Source organism: Nannobrachium achirus, assembly GCF_963921795.1.
Source record: "Nannobrachium achirus genome assembly, chromosome: 21".
Lineage (NCBI taxonomy): Eukaryota > Metazoa > Chordata > Actinopteri > Myctophiformes > Myctophidae > Nannobrachium > Nannobrachium achirus.
This window is the reverse complement of record NC_137828.1, coordinates 819486-836985: the sequence shown is the minus strand read 5'-3', so window position 1 is coordinate 836985 and position 17500 is coordinate 819486. Positions and strand designations below refer to the sequence as shown.

The following is a 17500-nucleotide window of genomic DNA, read 5'->3' as shown; positions in this document are numbered from 1 at the left end:
TCTATGTGTTCTAGAGCTATGAAATCTGTGTTCTAGATCTATACATTCTGTGTTCTAGATCTATACTTTCTATGTGCTTTAGTTCTATATTTTTATGAATTCTGAATGAATGAATGATTGTGTCTGGAGGGCCAAATTGTCATGTGAAGCTTGACCAATCCTCAATCCTGCATGCACAGGACATGATGTACGGGACAGACAAAGCCTGTTCATTCTGGACTGGAATGACCATATATGGACATGTACGGGACACACAAAGCCACACCTTGGAAGCGGCTTTCACCGCTTCAAAAATAAATGACAGATAATGAACAGATCTATAGAACATATTCACCTCTTCTCCTCTCTGGATGCGCCGTCGGGAGCTGATGATGATCTTCTGTTCCTTCTCCACCGTCACAACCTCAGTGATGCAGTTTGGAGAGCAGCAGTGGTTTATATATCTGTGAATATGATGTCATTATATCATTATGATGTCACTATATCACTTCTCTACAGTCACAACCTCCGTGATGCAGTTTGGAGAGCAGCAGTGGTTTATATATCTCTGAACATGGATTAATGATGTCATTATATCATTATTATATATCATTATGTCACTATAGTCAGGGACCCACGAGCCCAAAAGCTCAAGGAATAGGGTTGAACCTGTGATGTTCTGCTGCACATTTTATTTGTGTTTTATCTATTAGTTTGGTCATTAAGGTCCACAGAATGAGAGGCCTGCTCTGCTGGAAACATCACGAAAATAAATGTATGGCCATTTGTATATTCACTGTCCCATTGACTCCACTAGAACTATTAAAAAAATAAATAACAAATATATGCTTTAAGTAGCATGTGAGGGGTCAAACTAGGGTTCTTCATCATTCTGAATCCATTGCAGGAGAGGAGAGGAGAGGAGAGGAGAGGAGAGGAGAGGAGAGGTACCTTGCTGGTCCTCCAGTGATCGTTGCGTCGATGACGAACTCATTGTCGATACGGAACATGTAGACTCCTCGATTCTACACACACACACACACACACACACACACACACACACACACACACACACACACACACACACACACACACACACACACACACACACACACACACAGCATGTGCATTAGTGCATATGTAAGCCATTTACCATGAGAGGGAGTGGGTTGTTGGCTGATTTACAACTGTTTCAGGGTCGTGGCAAACAACCCTGAAACTGTGGTAAATCAGCCAACAACCCACGACCCTCTCATGGTAAATTGCTTTTCTACCACTTCTACCATATAAATGAAAGAAAACACAGTTGTAACTTGCAAGGCTATTTAGTTACAATCAACTGCAACACAACAGTGGGCGGGGTCCAGGGGCCAACTCAAGGTTGTTGACTGATTTACCACTGTTTTAAGCCAATCAGACCAGGGTTAGGGTTAGGGTTAGGGTTAGTGACCACAAAAAGTCATCTATGTTAACACACATTTAACCTCAAACATTTTCATGCCAAGGACCCCCATCTGAAATGTTTTAGTTCCAGGGACCCCCATCTGAAAAGGTTTAGAGCCAGGGACCCCCATCTGAAATGTTTTAGAGCCAGGGACCCCCATCTGAAATGTTTTAGAGCCAGGGACCCCCATCTGAAAAGGTTTAGAGCCAGGGACCCCCAGAAGAGGAGATTAGTGTAAATGACACAGAACTATGCAGAAATAGCAGAGGAGTGTTAAACACTTTGAGAAGCAATAAGCAGAACCAAATGGACCCCCCAAGGTTCCATTTGGTTCTTTCATTTTAAAGGGGCCCCACGATGAATTTCTAAATTCTTCTTGTTTTTTGGTCTCTAAGCCTTGCCCTTCGTTTCAGTGATTTTCTGAATGGGCGTGTCTGAACGGTACTCTTTTGAAATCGGGCCCTTCTTTATGTCACAAAGGGGCTCATTTCCTATTGGGCCCCTTAGAGAAGGGGGCGGTACTTTCTGGGAGGCTTCCATTGAGACAATAATGTATATATGAGGTGGAACCATGAGGTAAAGTGGTACTGAAATGGGCTTGAATTGGATTGACTCTACATGGTTCTCATCATGGTACCATGCTAATCTTCTCTGTATCGTTCCAATTTTAGCCCAAAGACAGCGCCCCCGTTGCCAACAAAGGGCATTTTGGTATTGCATCTGAAACGGCTTGGAATTAGCCAGTAGCTATGCCCCTCCCAAAAAGCTTTTGTCCAATGCTAGCTTAGAATAACTTCCTGCTTGCCAAGGTTTGCCTTGGCAACAGCCTTGGAAAGCTGCCGGTTGCTAAGCTAGCATTGGACAAAAGCTTTTAGGGGAGGGGCATAGCTACTGGCTAATTAAAGACAGACAGAACATGACATTTAAATATCCGAGTGGTTGTTTATGCTAAACCCTTTATGAAACCGTATTATGGACCAATATTTATTTAACATACAGTATATATTTATAAAAGCATGGTGGGGCCCTTAAAACGCCACCACAGAATAGTTGATCTCATAACAAAGGACATCTAAACATTTTGCACCGTCTGTGAGACTCAAACATTCCTGTGTCAAAACCTCCATGTTTCATCTCTGTAATGAAAATCCTGATATCTTTGCACATCTCTCTGCTAACACATATAATATATATAAAATATATAATTTATATATAATATATTCATACTTGTCAGCTGTCGTCACGACGCTGTGGGAACGCCCCCTGGTTTACTTGTGTCGGGCAGAAAACCACGTGATCTAGCACAGACCTCCAGTCTGCAACCCGACAGAAGCGTTTCACTGCCCTCCAAAAAGGATTGCAAAGCGACTTTGCCACATGCCGGACAGTTGTTGTACGATCGGTGTTCTAATAGACGAGGAGATAACTCCGGAGCATTATTTTGCGAGTGTTTAGTGTTGTGTTAGTTGTGTAGTACAGTGTTAACACACTGTACGATGTTGCGTGGTCGGCGACGCGGTGAGTCATCAGGTCGTTAGATTATTTCACACTAAACAAGTGACTTTCTTTCTTGAAATCGTCTGTCACAATAATATTGTTGTGGTTTTCACACTATGAGATTGATCACACACTGTCAGATATTTCACCAGGATGATCCTTGCCAAAGCAAGTGTCACAAATAAAATAAAAACGGTTGAAAATGTGGAACATAATCAATTCTTAATCCAGCCGTGCTGGATTTAAACAACACAATGATCATCACATATTGTGTTTGGAAGCTGTTTACTTACTACATTATGGACTTTATTTATTTGGAACAGAGGATATCCTACACGTAGGAGGAAAGCAGAGTGGACTTTGTTCAGTGTGTTATTGTCTCTGTTGTTGCGACTTGAGCCCAATTAAATTTACATCTCTAAAAGGGTAACACTTTCTCAATGGCCCAGCCGCTTACTATAGTCAATGAATGGAACTGGAGCGACATTCCTAGGTTAGGCGGAGTCCAGTGACGTCACTGATACGTATGAATACAATATATAACACACCAGATGTTGTTGTTGTCAATGGAGACAAATCAGTTTCCATTCTTGAAGTGGCCTGACTGTACCTTTGATTCTAGCTAAGAGGAAACCTTTGTCATTAAATACCAGCCGCTCCTACGAGCCATCACAGAGTGTGTGTGTGTGTGTGTGTGTGTGTGTGTGTGTGTGTGTGTGTGTACCTGGGACTCATAGAGGCGTTCCTTCCTGTTTGCCACTTCGCTCCTGATGATGGCGCCGATGTACTCAATGACCATGGTGTGTTTCTCAATGTCTCTGGCAGCGTACAGACCTAGACCCTGAAATATATATATATATATATGTTATATATAAATATATGTTATATATACATATGTAATACAGACATAGACCCTGAAATATATAAATATCTCTGTGGAATCACATGGATATCATACAAGCACGCACATGACTTTCTGATCGCATGGATGTGATGCCATTGTGGTGGTCAAAGCAACAGAGGCAAGTCAACCTTCCTTGCGCCAACATAACATTAACAAAACAAAACAAAACAAAGGTTGTATGTTTGCATATTAAGGTTTAAGGAGACGTGAAGCCAAAATCATATACGATTAACTTATTAATTTGTAGGCCACTGTGTGGCAGGGCGCGCAACCGGTTTGCTTGAGTTGCGCCCACTTTAGCCTTCTTTTATGGCAAGCGATACCTCTACATAAGTAGATAGTTAGGCTATCATTTTGTTAACTCGGGAACAGATTGCAATTGTATCTGTGATAAAGAGTAAAGAAGCCCAGCGCTAACATAAAATGGTGTAATTATCAGTTGGGTCACCATGCACATGGCACATACAGTATCTAGGGTTAGGGTTAGGGTGCACCGTGCACATGGCACACACAGTATCTAGGGTTAGGGTTAGGGTTAGGGTTAGGGTTAGGGTGCACCGTGCACATGGCACATACAGTATCTAGGGTTAGGGTTAGGGTTAGGGTTAGGGTGCACCGTGCACATGGCACACACAGTATCTAGGGTTAGGGTTAGGGTTAGGGTGCACCATGCACATGGCACACACAGTATCTCATCTGCAAACACATATGTGACGTTCATTATAATATGGCCGATAAATTAATTGATAATATAATCCTGCCGGCCAATGTTGCCGGCCCCAAAAATGCCTAGTGTGCCAGGTAAACGTTACTCTTCCACTCGTTGGTCATTCTTCAGTATTAGTAGTGTTAGGTATTAGGTATTATTATATATTAGGTATTAGGTAGTATTAGGTAGTATTAGGTACGTTAGGTATTAGGTAGTGTTATTACCTGTATCCTGGACCTCGCCAGGTAAACGTTGCTCTTCCACTCGTTGGTCATTCTTCGGTACTGAGAGGACTTGGAGTGACGACCTTGGTGACCTCCGGACATCCAGTCGCCCGGCAACAGAGCGATGACCCCTGGAACGACCCCTACGATTGACCCCACCGACCCCTGGCACCTGGGGGCCACGGCGGTCAGGCACGGCCTGTAAGGGGTTAAATAAAATAATAATTAAAACTCTGTCTGTAAGGGTTAAATAACAGAATGATTAAAACTCTGTCTGTAAGGGTTAAATAACAGAATGATTAAAACTCTGTCTGTAAGGGTTAAATAATGATCAAAACTAGGTCTGAAAGGGTTAAATAATGATTAAAACTAGAGATGTCCCGATCACATATTTTTGATCCTTCCCAATCCGATCTTTCGGCAATGCATTAAGGAAAAATAAAATGAAATATTTTTCTTGTGTTGTCCCTTCAGGTTATTTTATTTTATTTAAATAACAGTATCCATTCTATCCAGGTTAAATCTTTTACTGCTTCGGTCGTTAACGCTCGTCCCAATTCTGAACGCGGCGCAAAGCCCACACGAACGCTCGTTCTTTTACCTTGTTTGATGACTGTAAGCTGATGAGGGGTCGCGCGGGTGTGTACAGTAAAAACAGCTCCCGTAACGCTGATTTCAAAGCTCTTTTAGAGTATTTATATCAACCACTAGTTATGGTTTTAATTGCAGTTTTATAAGGAAAACGTTGTCGGGTACAGGGGGTACTTGGATTCAAAAATCAGGGAAAGGGGGAACTCAAGCCAAAAAAGATTGAGAAACACTGCGCTAAAGGCCATTCCATCAGTAGTAATAGAGTAATAATACCTCTTGTTGACATAAGGTTTAGGTTCAGGTTTAACTCATCCGCTGCCATTTAACAATACCTTCGTACTCTCAGATGCCATTCGTCTCCATAGACTTCCATGTAATTCATAGTGCACGGATCATGCTTCCATAGACTTCCATGTAATTCATAGTGCACGGATCATGCTTCCATAGACTTCCATGTAATTCATAGTGCACGGATCATGCACACCCATGCCTAGATCATGCACAACGTGTGTCCACATTGCTCACAGCTTTCAAACAAAAAAATCCGAATGGAAATCCGTTCAGGCATTCATGAGATAACAGTCATTATGTTTTCCTAAATTGTAAACAAAGATGGCTGCCATGTTTAAAAGATGGGGTTGCTATGGGGGTTAAACATGCAATTTCGCGATTGCTATCATGCCTACTACATTTTTTGGGGTCAATTTTTTTTTTTTTAATTTCCGGGATCTACGGGCATGGCAGGGAGGTACAACGGGATTTTCGGGATTGGCAGCAAATTGGTTAATAATAGAGTAATAATATCTCTTGTTGACATAAGGTTTAGGTTCAGGTTTAATAATAGAGTATTAATACCTCTTGTTGACATAAGGTTTAGGTTTAGGTTTAATAATACATTATTAATACCTCTTGTTGACATATGGTTTAGGCTCGGTCCTTGCAGCTCCAGTAGGGTTAAAGGCTAAAGGCCATTCCATCAGAGGGTTGCGACCAAAACGAAACGTGTAGCGGTCACATGACTCCACACCTGGAAGCTGGAAGCACACATATGGATACAAGTTATATAATGTCATATCAAACATATAATTATCCAAATGTCTGTCTGAGTGTCTGTCTGAGTGTCTGTCACAGCTTTTCTCCTCAGTGGCTGGAGCAATTGATCTGAAATCGCATCACCATTAGCATATGAACACACCTGACCTAACTGTGAAGGCCATTTGTCACTTTCACAAATCATATGCTGTATATTAGCATTTTTATGGTGTATCTACTATCTATTCTGCATCTAGCATGAGGCATATCTATTCTGCATCTAGCATGAGGCATATCTATGCTGCATCTAGCATGAGGCATATCTATTCTGCATCTAGCATGAGGCATATCTATTCTGCATCTAGCATGAGGCAACATTTGTAACCAAAATCTTTGCTTCTGGGCCGGGGGTCCCCAGAAGAAAAAAAAACATATTGAGATGGGCTCTGCGGCCAAACATATCTTTTTAGGGGTCCTCGACATGACACAGTTGGAACCACTGATAGCATATGTTTTTCAGAAAACTGTTTTGGATTTACAAGACCTTTTGTTGACTCAAGAATGCTGTTTCTGCTGGGAGGAATGTGTGTGTGTGTGTGTGTGTGTGTGTGTGTGTGTGTGTGTGTGTGTGTGTGTGTGTGTGTGTGTGTACTTACAGACTCTTTAATCCTGGTCACCGGTGAAGCCGTCAGTCCAAACAGATCAGATAAACTATAGTGTGTATAGTGTGTGTGGGTTAAGGTTAAGGTTAAGGTTAGGGTACTTACAGACTCTATGATGCGGGTCACAGGGGAGGCCGTCAGTCCAAACAGATCTTCACCTTTCAGGTAAACTGGAAACAGTTTGAGAGTCTGCAGGTCGTTACGCAACTCTGACACTGCTGCTAAGATCTGGTCCCACACAGCTGGAGAGGAGAGGAGAGGAGAGGGTTAGTGTATGTCCTATACAACTAGAGAGGAGAGGAGAGGAGAGGGTTAGTCTATGTGCTATACAACTAGAGAGGAGAGGAGAGGAGAGGGTTAGTCTATGTGCTATACAACTAGAGAGGAGAGGAGAGGAGAGGAGAGGGTTAGTGCATGTCCTATACAACTAGAGAGGAGAGGAGAGGAGAGGGTTAGTGCATGTCCTATACAACTAGAGAGGAGAGGAGAGGAGAGGGTTAGTCTATGTGCTATACAACTAGAGAGGAGAGGGATCTGTACTTGGCCCTCTCCTTTTCTCCCTGTACACTAAATCCCTTGGTGCTGTCAACGCATCGCTGCATGTCTGGCCGACATCTCACAGTGGATGTCAGCCCACCACCTCAAGCTGAACCCGGACAAGACGGAGCTACTCTTCTTCCCAGCTAAATCTTGCCCCATGCAAGATCTCACTATTTCCATAGATAAGGCATTGGTGACTTCGGTTCCTACTGCTAGAAACCTTGGTGTGGTCCTGGACAGCCAGCTATCATTCAAGCCACACATTGCATCAGTCTCCCGGTCCTGTAGGTTCACACTCTATAACATCCGTAGAATCAGACCTTCCTCACCCAGGAGTCAGCCCAGCTCCTCATCCAGACATCTGTCATATCAAAACTCTCTCCTCACTGGTCTCCCAGCATGTGCACTTAAACCTCTTCAACTGATCCAAAATGCCGCGGTACGACTGGTCTCAAACCAGCCTAAGGTCTCACATGTCTCTCCCCTTCTCCGCTCCCTCCACTGGCTCCCGGTTGCGGCCCGCACTGAATACAAAACACTGATGCTGACCTTCAAAGCAGCCAAAGGTATGGCTCCTCCATACCTCCAAAACCTGATCAACCCCTACACCCCCACCCATGCACTTAGATCAGGCAACACAGGGATGCTGACAGAACCCTCGCTGAAAACCCCAGGACAAAAATCCACTCGTCCTAGACTCTTCTCCTCCCAACTGTGGAATAAACTCCCTGTCGCACTTAGAACTACAGTCTCACTCCCTAGCTTCCATTAGAACTACAGTCTCACTCCCTAGCTTCCATTAGAATGGTTAATGGTTAATGGTTTCCTGTGGAAATAAGCTTAGTCTTTTCGTGGATCTCCTTTTAGTAGACCTTGTACCAGTGAACTGTACCGTCATGAAACTGTACCTTTTCCTATGCAAACTTCTAATAAAGTCTTCAATCTTCAATCAAAAGTTGTTTTAATTCTTAGTTGTTTTCTTAATGTTTTTCGATTTTAATGTAGCACTTTGAGATTTGCTTCAAATGTAAAGTGCGTTATAAATAAAACTTATTATTATTATTATTATTATTATTAAAAGAACTACAGACTCACTCCCTAGCTTCAAAATATATTTTTTTTTTACGGATTATATAGTTTTTTTTTCTAGATAGATATTCATTTACATTTGTTATATTGCTGTTGATGTACTGACACTTAATCTTGTTTATTATTGTGATGTTTATTTGCTTATTGTAAGTCGCTTTGGATTAAAAGCGTCGGCTAAACTGTAAACTGTAAACTGTAAACACTGCTCTGTAACAACCTAATTGACTCACTGGAGAGAGAGGGTTGTCCTATGCGACGCCTCCCACAGGAGGAGCTAAACGTTGTGATGTCATACCTTTGGGGGTGGGGCCACTGAGTGTGACATCATCGTGACCTTTCTCCACAACTTTGATCTTGAAGAGAGGACGGCCTTCCTGTTCTTCAATGGAGCAGGTGTACTTACACCTCCTGAACACAAGAGGCAGCAGAGATAAATATGTACTTATACTGTTAATGTTCTTCAATGGAGCAGGTGTACTTACACCTCCTGAACACAAGAGGCAGCAGAGATATATGTAATTATACTGTTCATGTTCTTCAATGGAGCAGGTGTACTTACACCTCCTAGACACAAGAGGCAGCAGAGATATATGTAATTATACTGTTCATGTTCTTCACTGGAGCAGGTGTACTTACACCTCCTGGACACAAGAGGCAGCAGAGATATATGTAATTATACTGTTCATGTTCTTCACTGGAGCAGGTGTACTTACACCTCCTGGACACAAGAGGCAGCAGAGATATATGTAATTATACTGTTCATGTTCTTCACTGGAGCAGGTGTACTTACACCTCCTGGACACAAGAGGCAGCAGAGATATATGTAATTATACTGTTCATGTTCTTCAATGGAGCAGGTGTACTTACACCTCCTGGACACAAGAGGCAGCAGAGATATATGTAATTATACTGTTCATGTTCTTCACTGGAGCAGGTGTACTTACACCTCCTGGACACAAGAGGCAGCAGAGATATATGTAATTATACTGTTCATGTTCTTCAATGGAGCAGGTGTACTTACACCTCCTGAACACAAGAGGCAGCAGAGATATATGTAATTATACTGTTCATGTTCTTCAATGGAGCACATGTATTTACACCTCCTAGACAGAGATATATGTACTTATACCTCCTAGAGCAGGGCTACTCAACTACTCAAAAAATAGCCGATCTACAAGCTCACCACAAGATGCGTAGTGAGCTTGTAGATCGGCTATTTTTTGGTGAAGAGAGTTGTTGTATGGAAAAATAATTCAAGCACAGTTCAACTCAGCCTTAGATGCACTGTACTTGTAAAACAGTTTGATGCTTTGAGCTTTGTAAAACACAACAGCTCGTTGGAGGAGATTGGTGGTACAATAAGCATCGTTCCCTGGCTGCTGCGAGCAGAGACAAGCACAGACAAGGGCTATATAAAAAAGGCGGAACCAGGGCGGGACAAGGCAAATAGAGCCTGCTGGTTGGTCAGTCAGGGACCAACCAGAAGGCTAACGAAGGGTGAATTCCAACATCAACCCACCTGTTGTCATGACAACATGCTGCAGTAGATGAAAACATCTCCACAGTTTGCCCTCCTGGCCCCCAAGTTGTGGAATAAACTCCCTGTTGCACTTAGAACAACAGACTCACTCGCTAGCTTTCACCGTGGACTGAAGACTCACCTTTTCAGACTCCACCTAAACCCATAGCACTACTGGAACACTCAATGACCATACATGAAGCTAGTTAGCATTTGGTTTTAGGGTTTTTAGAACCTTTTTCTTGACTGATTATTTTCTTTTCTAGATAGATATCCATTTGCATTTGTTATATTGTTGTTGATGTACTGACATATTATCTTGTTTATTATTGTGATGTTTTATGTGCTTATTGTAAGTCGCTTTGGATTAAAAGCGTCTGCTAAATGCCTAAACTGTAAACTGAATTAAATGACCTATCAAACTGTAAACTGAATTAAATGACCTATCAAACTGTAAACTGTAAACCCACCTGTTGCCATGGCGCATGCTCCAGTAGATGCGGTTGGCATGGTAACCCACAGGGTAGATAGCTGATTGGCTGTGGAAGGAGGCCAGCTGGTGTGGGAGGAGCCTGCCGACGGCACGGAACAACAGACTGCCCACCCGGAAGGTATGACGCCTGTCAGACCTGTCAATCACATTAATATTAATATTATTGTTATTATTATTAACTTCATTTACCGCCCCAACCCAAGAATCCAGAGGAAAAGAATATTTGAATTTGGCCCACGCCCCGAGAAACCCAATCATTTAATTCATAAAAAAATAATCCAAAATCACGATCCGATTATTTTTTTATTTTCAGTGGGTGGGGGCTTGCGTACAAGATGTCTTTTTAGACACAATAAGCTGGCGATTTCTTTGTTACTGTTTACACCAACCCCATAAGTCACATCTGACCATGAAAGATTGAGGTGCATCTTGGGAATGGGCTTATTGTGATTAAAAAGACATATTTAGCCACTTGCATCTGGGGCATGCATGCAAATCAAAATCGCTAAAATAACTAAAACAATAGAAAGCAGTAAATTAAAACATTTTAACACTCATCTTTTCTTTTCTCTGATGACTATCTAAATGATGAGAGTGTTAAGCCCCTATCATAGTAGGCACCGTGGTGATAAGCTATCCACCGTGGTGTAGTCTTTATAAAGCCCCTATCATAGTAGGCACCACGGTGATAAGCTATCCACCGTGGTGTAGTCTTTATAAAGCCCCTATCATAGTAGGCACCACGGTGATAAGCTATCCACCGTGGTGTAGTCTTTATAAAGCCCCTATCATAGTAGGCACTGCGGTGAAAAGCTATCCACCGTGGTGTAGTCTTTTTAAGTCATAAAACTACAACATTACGTCATTCCTCGCGGTGAAGAGCTTTCCACCGTGAACCCCGACACATCTCTGTGTTTTTACTATCAGACAGATCGGGGTTCACTGATTGGTCGATCTAGACCAGTCAGTCACAGTGATAGGACTTCACCGTGACTGACTATGATGGCCTCCACTTGTTTTCTCACTTTAGGTGGATAGCTTATCACCTAAAATTTGCGGTGAATAGCTCTTCACCCTGGACTCTGATAGAGGCTTTAGGTGTAGTGTTAAGTGTAGTGTATAGTTAGGTGTGATAATAACGTACCGTTGGACGACGGCAGCGACCTGTCGTGTGATAATAGGATAGTGTAAGGTGTAGTGTATATTTATGTATATATATATATATATATATATATATATATATATATATTACCGTTGTACGACGGCAGCGATCTGTCGTGCTTCGTCGCGCTGGACGAACACCCTGCGCAGCACGCTGAAACTACGCAGCTCACTGTCATAGGGGTCAGAGGTCACTGAGGGGGGCGGGGAGGAGGGGGAGGAGGAGCCAGACGTCCTGGGCTTGTGATGAGAACACAGCATGGTTTTATCCTGGAAGACATTTATATATATGATATACATATTATTATATTTAATAACATAGGGTTGTGATGAGAACACAGCATGGTTTTATCCTGGAAGACATATGATATACATATTATTATATTTAATAACATAGGGTTGTGATGAGAACATAGCATCGTCTTATCCTGGAAGACATATGATATACATATTATTATATTTAATAACATAGTCTTATGAACAGAACACAGCATGGTTTTATCCTGAAAGAAACATATATATGATATACATATTAAAGAACATGTATTTACCTTAAAGAACATGCACTGTGCGTGTAAAGAACATATATTTGCATGTAAAGAGCATGTATTTACCTTAAAGAACATATATTTGCGTGTAAAGAACATATATTTGCATGTAAAGAACATGTATTTTACCTTAAAGAACATGTATTTTACCTAAGCCACGGGGAGCCCCTTAATGTTAAAACCGTAGTATATCGCACATCCCAGCAAGGAGTCTCAGCCGCGCCGTACTTTCCCGGACTTTGTCATTAAAACCGGAATAAATGATTTTGATCCGAAAATCGGCGATCGTCTAACCTTCACCACTCGTGCATCGATAGCTCATGGCTGGGCTGACATGAAGCAGAAGTGATGTCATGGGCCTTTCCTTTTCCAAGGCACATTCCCCCATTCGGTTACTGTCTGTACCCTAGTGCTTCTACAGCAGCCATGCTAGGGGCTATGCTAGCGACACTTTTCAGTTCTGCTCTTGAGTCACACGTGGATTATTTGAGGGGACATTTACGTGAACGGATCGCGCACGCGAAACGCACGGGGAGATCGATGCTCGGCCAAAACCACCACTTTATCCCAACGGAGATCGAGAAAATCACGGTGAGCTAATGACCTGGGGAAAAAAAAAAGAAAAAACAACGGCGCTGTCCAAGAAGGAGGGGCGGCGGGCTCATGTTTATAAACATAATATTATGTCTCAGATCACAATACAATAACAGAAATTTCACGGCTAATCTACCAACCACCATTCTATTTTGGCTGGCGAAGTGTTAAAGAACATGCACCGTGCGTGTAAAGCACATGTGAAGTGGTAAGTATTAAACAACATGTAGTTTACCTTAAAGAACATGCATCGTGCATGTAAAGAACATGTGAAGTGGTACGTATTAAAGAACATAGAACATGTATTTTACCTTAAAGAACATGCACCGTGCGTGTAAACAACGACGTGGTAAGTATTAAACAACATATATATATATTTACCTTAAAGAACATGCACTGTGCATGTAAAGAACATATATTTGCATGTAAAGAACACATATTTACCTTAAAGAACATGCATCGTGCATGTAAAGCGCAGGTGAAGTGGTAAGTATTAAACATATATTTACCTTAAAGAACATGCACTGTGCATGTAAAGCGCAGGTGAAGTGGTAAGTATTAAACAACATATATATATATATTTACCTTAAAGAACATGCACCGTGCATGTAAAGCGCATGTGAAGTGGTAAGTGTTGGTGCATCTCAGTCTCTGACAGCCGCTGGTAGCGCCGGTCCGTTGACACTGGACGCAGCGCACCGATAAGCCCCGCCTTAACGCCAGCTCCACGTTGATCAGCGCTCCTGCTTGAGTCTCGTACACCTCGCTCGACCACAGAGCACAGTTCAGGTGAACCTGGAGAGAGAGAGAGAGAGAGAGAGAGAGAGAGAGAGAGAGAAAGAGAGAGAGGAGAGAGAGAGAGAGAGAGAGAGAGAGAAAGAGAGAGAGAGAGAGAGAGAGAGAGAGAGAGAGAGAGAGTTACTAGGTATTTTAAAGATGTAGCCTTTAAGTCCTTTAGGGTTTGAGACCAGTATGAACCAGTATGAACCAGTATGAACCAACCAGTATACCAGTATGAACCAGTACTAACCAGTATAAACCAGTATAAACCAGTATAAACCAGTATAAACCAGTACTAACCCATAGATCCAGGTCCAGGTTCAGCAGTCTGGCCGGTCCGTCCGTCTCTCCGTCTCCCTGTTGGTGACAGAAGCAGCATTTTACCTCAAAGAACATGCAGTTTACCTTAAAAAGACATGCCGTTTACCTTAAAAAAACATGCATTTTACCTTAAAGAACATATATGTTACCTTAAAGAACATATATGTTACCTTAAAGAACATATATGTTACCTTAAAGAACATATATGTTACCTTAAAGAACATATATGTTACCTTAAAGAACATATATTTTACCTGCTGGTGACAGAAGCATCACCGCTGGTCTCTAGGCAGACAAGGAGAGCTTGGCAGGTGAAGTGTTAAACAACATATTTTACCTGCTGGTCTCTAGGCAGACAAGGAGAGCTTGGCAGGCGAAGTGTTAAACAACATATTTTACCTGCTGGTGACAGAAGCAACATCGTCGCTGGTCTCTCGGCAGTGGCTCCGGTCGTAGACACGCCCCCAACTTCCTTAGCAACGAGTCTATTTCCTCCTCCGTTGGCATGGAAACGGCCTCGTTCACCACGATATGCCCCCTGGGTAACCAAGAGGAAACCAGCTAGCTCACAGAATGAATCAGTGGTGTAATGATAACATGCTAACCCTGCCCCCTGGGTAACCAAGAGGAAACCAGCTAGCTCACAGAATGAATCAGTGGTGTAATGATAACATGCTAACCCTGCCCCCTGGGTAACCAAGAGGAAACCAGCTAGCTCACAGAATGAATCAGTGGTGTAATGCTAACATGCTAACCTGTTCAAGGTGATGCTAACAGGATGGACATATAAAGCTAGACTCCTCCTCCTTGGCTCTGGGGCGTTGGTAAAAGAGGACTGGCAAAGCTTCTGGAATTCTGAAGGAGGCTTCCTTGGGCGTCACAGAATGGGACGCTCCGTAGGCCAATCAAATGCAGGACTCCCTCTTTCCCACTGCAGGGGGCAGCAGAGTGCCTTCCACACTCCGCACGATACGCTGCACTTCCGCCAGTTGTTTTACCAGTCGTGCCAATGAACTGCAGCGGTGGAGGAGGAGGTTTTTAGCTTTATATATCTGTGGGTGGAAGGCACTCTGCTGCCCCCTGCAGTGGGAAAGAGGGAGTCCTGCATCTGATTGGCCTACGGAGCGTCCCATTCTGTGACGCCCAAGGAAGCCTCCTTCAGAATTCCAGAAGCTTTGCCAGTCCTCTTTTACCAACGCCCCAGAGCCAAGGAGGAGGAGTCTACCTATGAGGGGCCCCAGGGTGATGCTAACATGTGATTCTAAACAGTGTGATGCTAACCTGTTCAGTGTGATGCTAACAGGGTGATGCTAACAGTGTGATGCTAACGTGCTAACCTGTTCAGTGTGATGCTAACGTTCCAGCGTCTCCAGTGAGAACACTTCATCCTCTTCCCGTGGAGGCGGGACGAGGAAGTTAACTCCTCCCCTCCGGGCACTGTGCGGGGGCGGGGCTTCAACTTCACTGTCATCTGTCAATCAATTAACAAACCAATCAATAAAACTCTGCTTAAAACAGTACAAAAATGCATCAACATATGTTTACATATTTTGCATCATCATGCTGCATCATATGATGCAAAACGCATCACTAGCACAGCTGAAATACTAAAATATCTCAAAACACAGATTATACACAAAAAATAACTCAGGATTGTGTTGATTGTGTCCCAAACAACAATACAATAAGATCTGGTTGTACCAGAGGTGAACTGGCCCTTTAAGTAGCAGCTCTTATGCCTTAACTTAAAGGCCTGTCCATGTTGTCTCTGAGCACAAACGTTTCGTCAGAGAGTTCAGACTTTCTAAAGTGCAGCTTTCCAAACTCTAATTCAGGGTAATGTTTTTCAGAAGATGTGAATGACGTCATTTTGTAGTTGAACCGAACCTTTCAGAGGAAATGTTTGGTGGTCAGAGACAGTATGGACAGACCTTTAAGTTAAGGCATAAGAGCTGCTACTTAACACATAGCGTGCCATCATAGGGTTAATAGAACTCACCCGAGGCGCGTCCATGCGCGTCGTACATGTATACATCGGCGACGGTAATGGCTCCGCATCATAACGTTAACGTGGTGTCTTGTATAATCCATTTCAATGTCTCATCGCTAGCAGCTAGCAAATCAATTCAATCAAAATAGAGCCCTATGATGTCAGTCATATCCATATTTGGGAAAATATTTTGTCCACATTTTGTCCAACTTAAACGACCGTCCAGGGGCAAGGTCGCTTTTGGCCCTTAGGATGTCTTACTGGTTGCTATAGACTATGACCATATATGGTCATGTAGACTGTGTACCTTGAGGCTGTCCGTCTTGGCGGGGGTCTCCATGGTGACAGCAGAGGCGGGGGGGAAGGAGGGGGGGGAGGAAGCGGGGTGGGGAGAGGAGGCGGGGTCAGGGGCGGGGCCGGGGGCGGGGCCAGGGAGGGTGTGGACGCTGATGGACGACATGTTGTTCATGTACTGATGAGCTGCGACCTCTGACCTCTGAACCTGAACACACACACACGCACACACACACACACACACACACACACACACACACACACACACACACACACACACACACACACACACACGTTTAACACAAATCTGCTGCTGTCATCACCACTCCCTAGCTTCCACCTCTTCATCCGGGGGCCACATGCGGCCCCCACCTTCACTTAATGCGGCCCACAGGTTAATACCGGAATACTGATATATTACTGATTTCAGCTGTTACAATTCCAAACATGACCTGCTTTAATTCCATCAGTCTATATTAGTAGCTTAATGACTAGTATAGTAGTATTAAAATGTATTTTGTATGTCCAATGTGTTTGTATTTAGGTTCATAAAGTTAACATGAGTATATAACTAAATGTGTTTGAAATTAAATCAAAATGGTACATTTCAGGATTCCAATTAAAAAATAAAACAAATAATTCAGGATTCCAATTCAAAAGAAGCAAAAATAGCCGATCTACAAGCTCAAAACGCATTGCAGATCTGCTATTTTTGCTTCTTTTGTATGAGACACTAGAATGACAAAGTAAGTAAAGTAGGACGTAGCAATATGAAATGTGGTCCTCTGGAGTGAAGGTGGAAATATAGTGGCCTTCTGGAGTGAAGGTGGAAATATAGTGGCCCTCTGGAGTGAAGGTGGAAATATAGTGGCCCTCTGGAGTGAAGGTGGAAATATAGTGGCCCTCTGGAGTGAAGGTGGAAATATAGTGGCCCTCTGGAGTGAAGGTGGAAATATAGTGGTCCTCTGGAGTGAAGGTGGAAATATAGTGGCCCTCTGGAGTGAAGGTGGAAATATAGTGGCCCTCTGGAGTGAAGGTGTAAATATAGTGGCCCTCAGGAGTGAAGGTGGAAATATAGTGGCCCTCTGGAGTGAAGGTGTAAATATAGTGGCCCTCTGGAGTGAAGGTG

At 43.0% G+C, this 17500-nt stretch overlaps 1 protein-coding gene across 1 annotated transcript in view; it reads right to left on the bottom strand.

Annotated features, from left to right (window-relative positions):
- Positions 1-17500, bottom strand: part of LOC308307202 (histone-lysine N-methyltransferase 2C-like) — a 173709-nt gene that overhangs the window by 3416 nt on the left and 152793 nt on the right. Inside the window, exons 76-89 of the mRNA XM_080752373.1 lie at positions 16385-16579; positions 15425-15558; positions 14487-14625; positions 14067-14123; positions 13572-13781; positions 11936-12114; positions 10661-10819; positions 8967-9079; positions 7148-7284; positions 6255-6382; positions 4758-4956; positions 3645-3761; positions 931-1004; positions 335-443 (exon numbers count right to left, since the gene is read on the bottom strand). Of these exons, the coding sequence (XP_080608499.1) occupies positions 335-443; positions 931-1004; positions 3645-3761; positions 4758-4956; positions 6255-6382; positions 7148-7284; positions 8967-9079; positions 10661-10819; positions 11936-12114; positions 13572-13781; positions 14067-14123; positions 14487-14625; positions 15425-15558; positions 16385-16579 (1950 nt within the window). The remainder of the gene's footprint in view (positions 1-334; positions 444-930; positions 1005-3644; positions 3762-4757; positions 4957-6254; positions 6383-7147; positions 7285-8966; positions 9080-10660; positions 10820-11935; positions 12115-13571; positions 13782-14066; positions 14124-14486; positions 14626-15424; positions 15559-16384; positions 16580-17500) is intronic.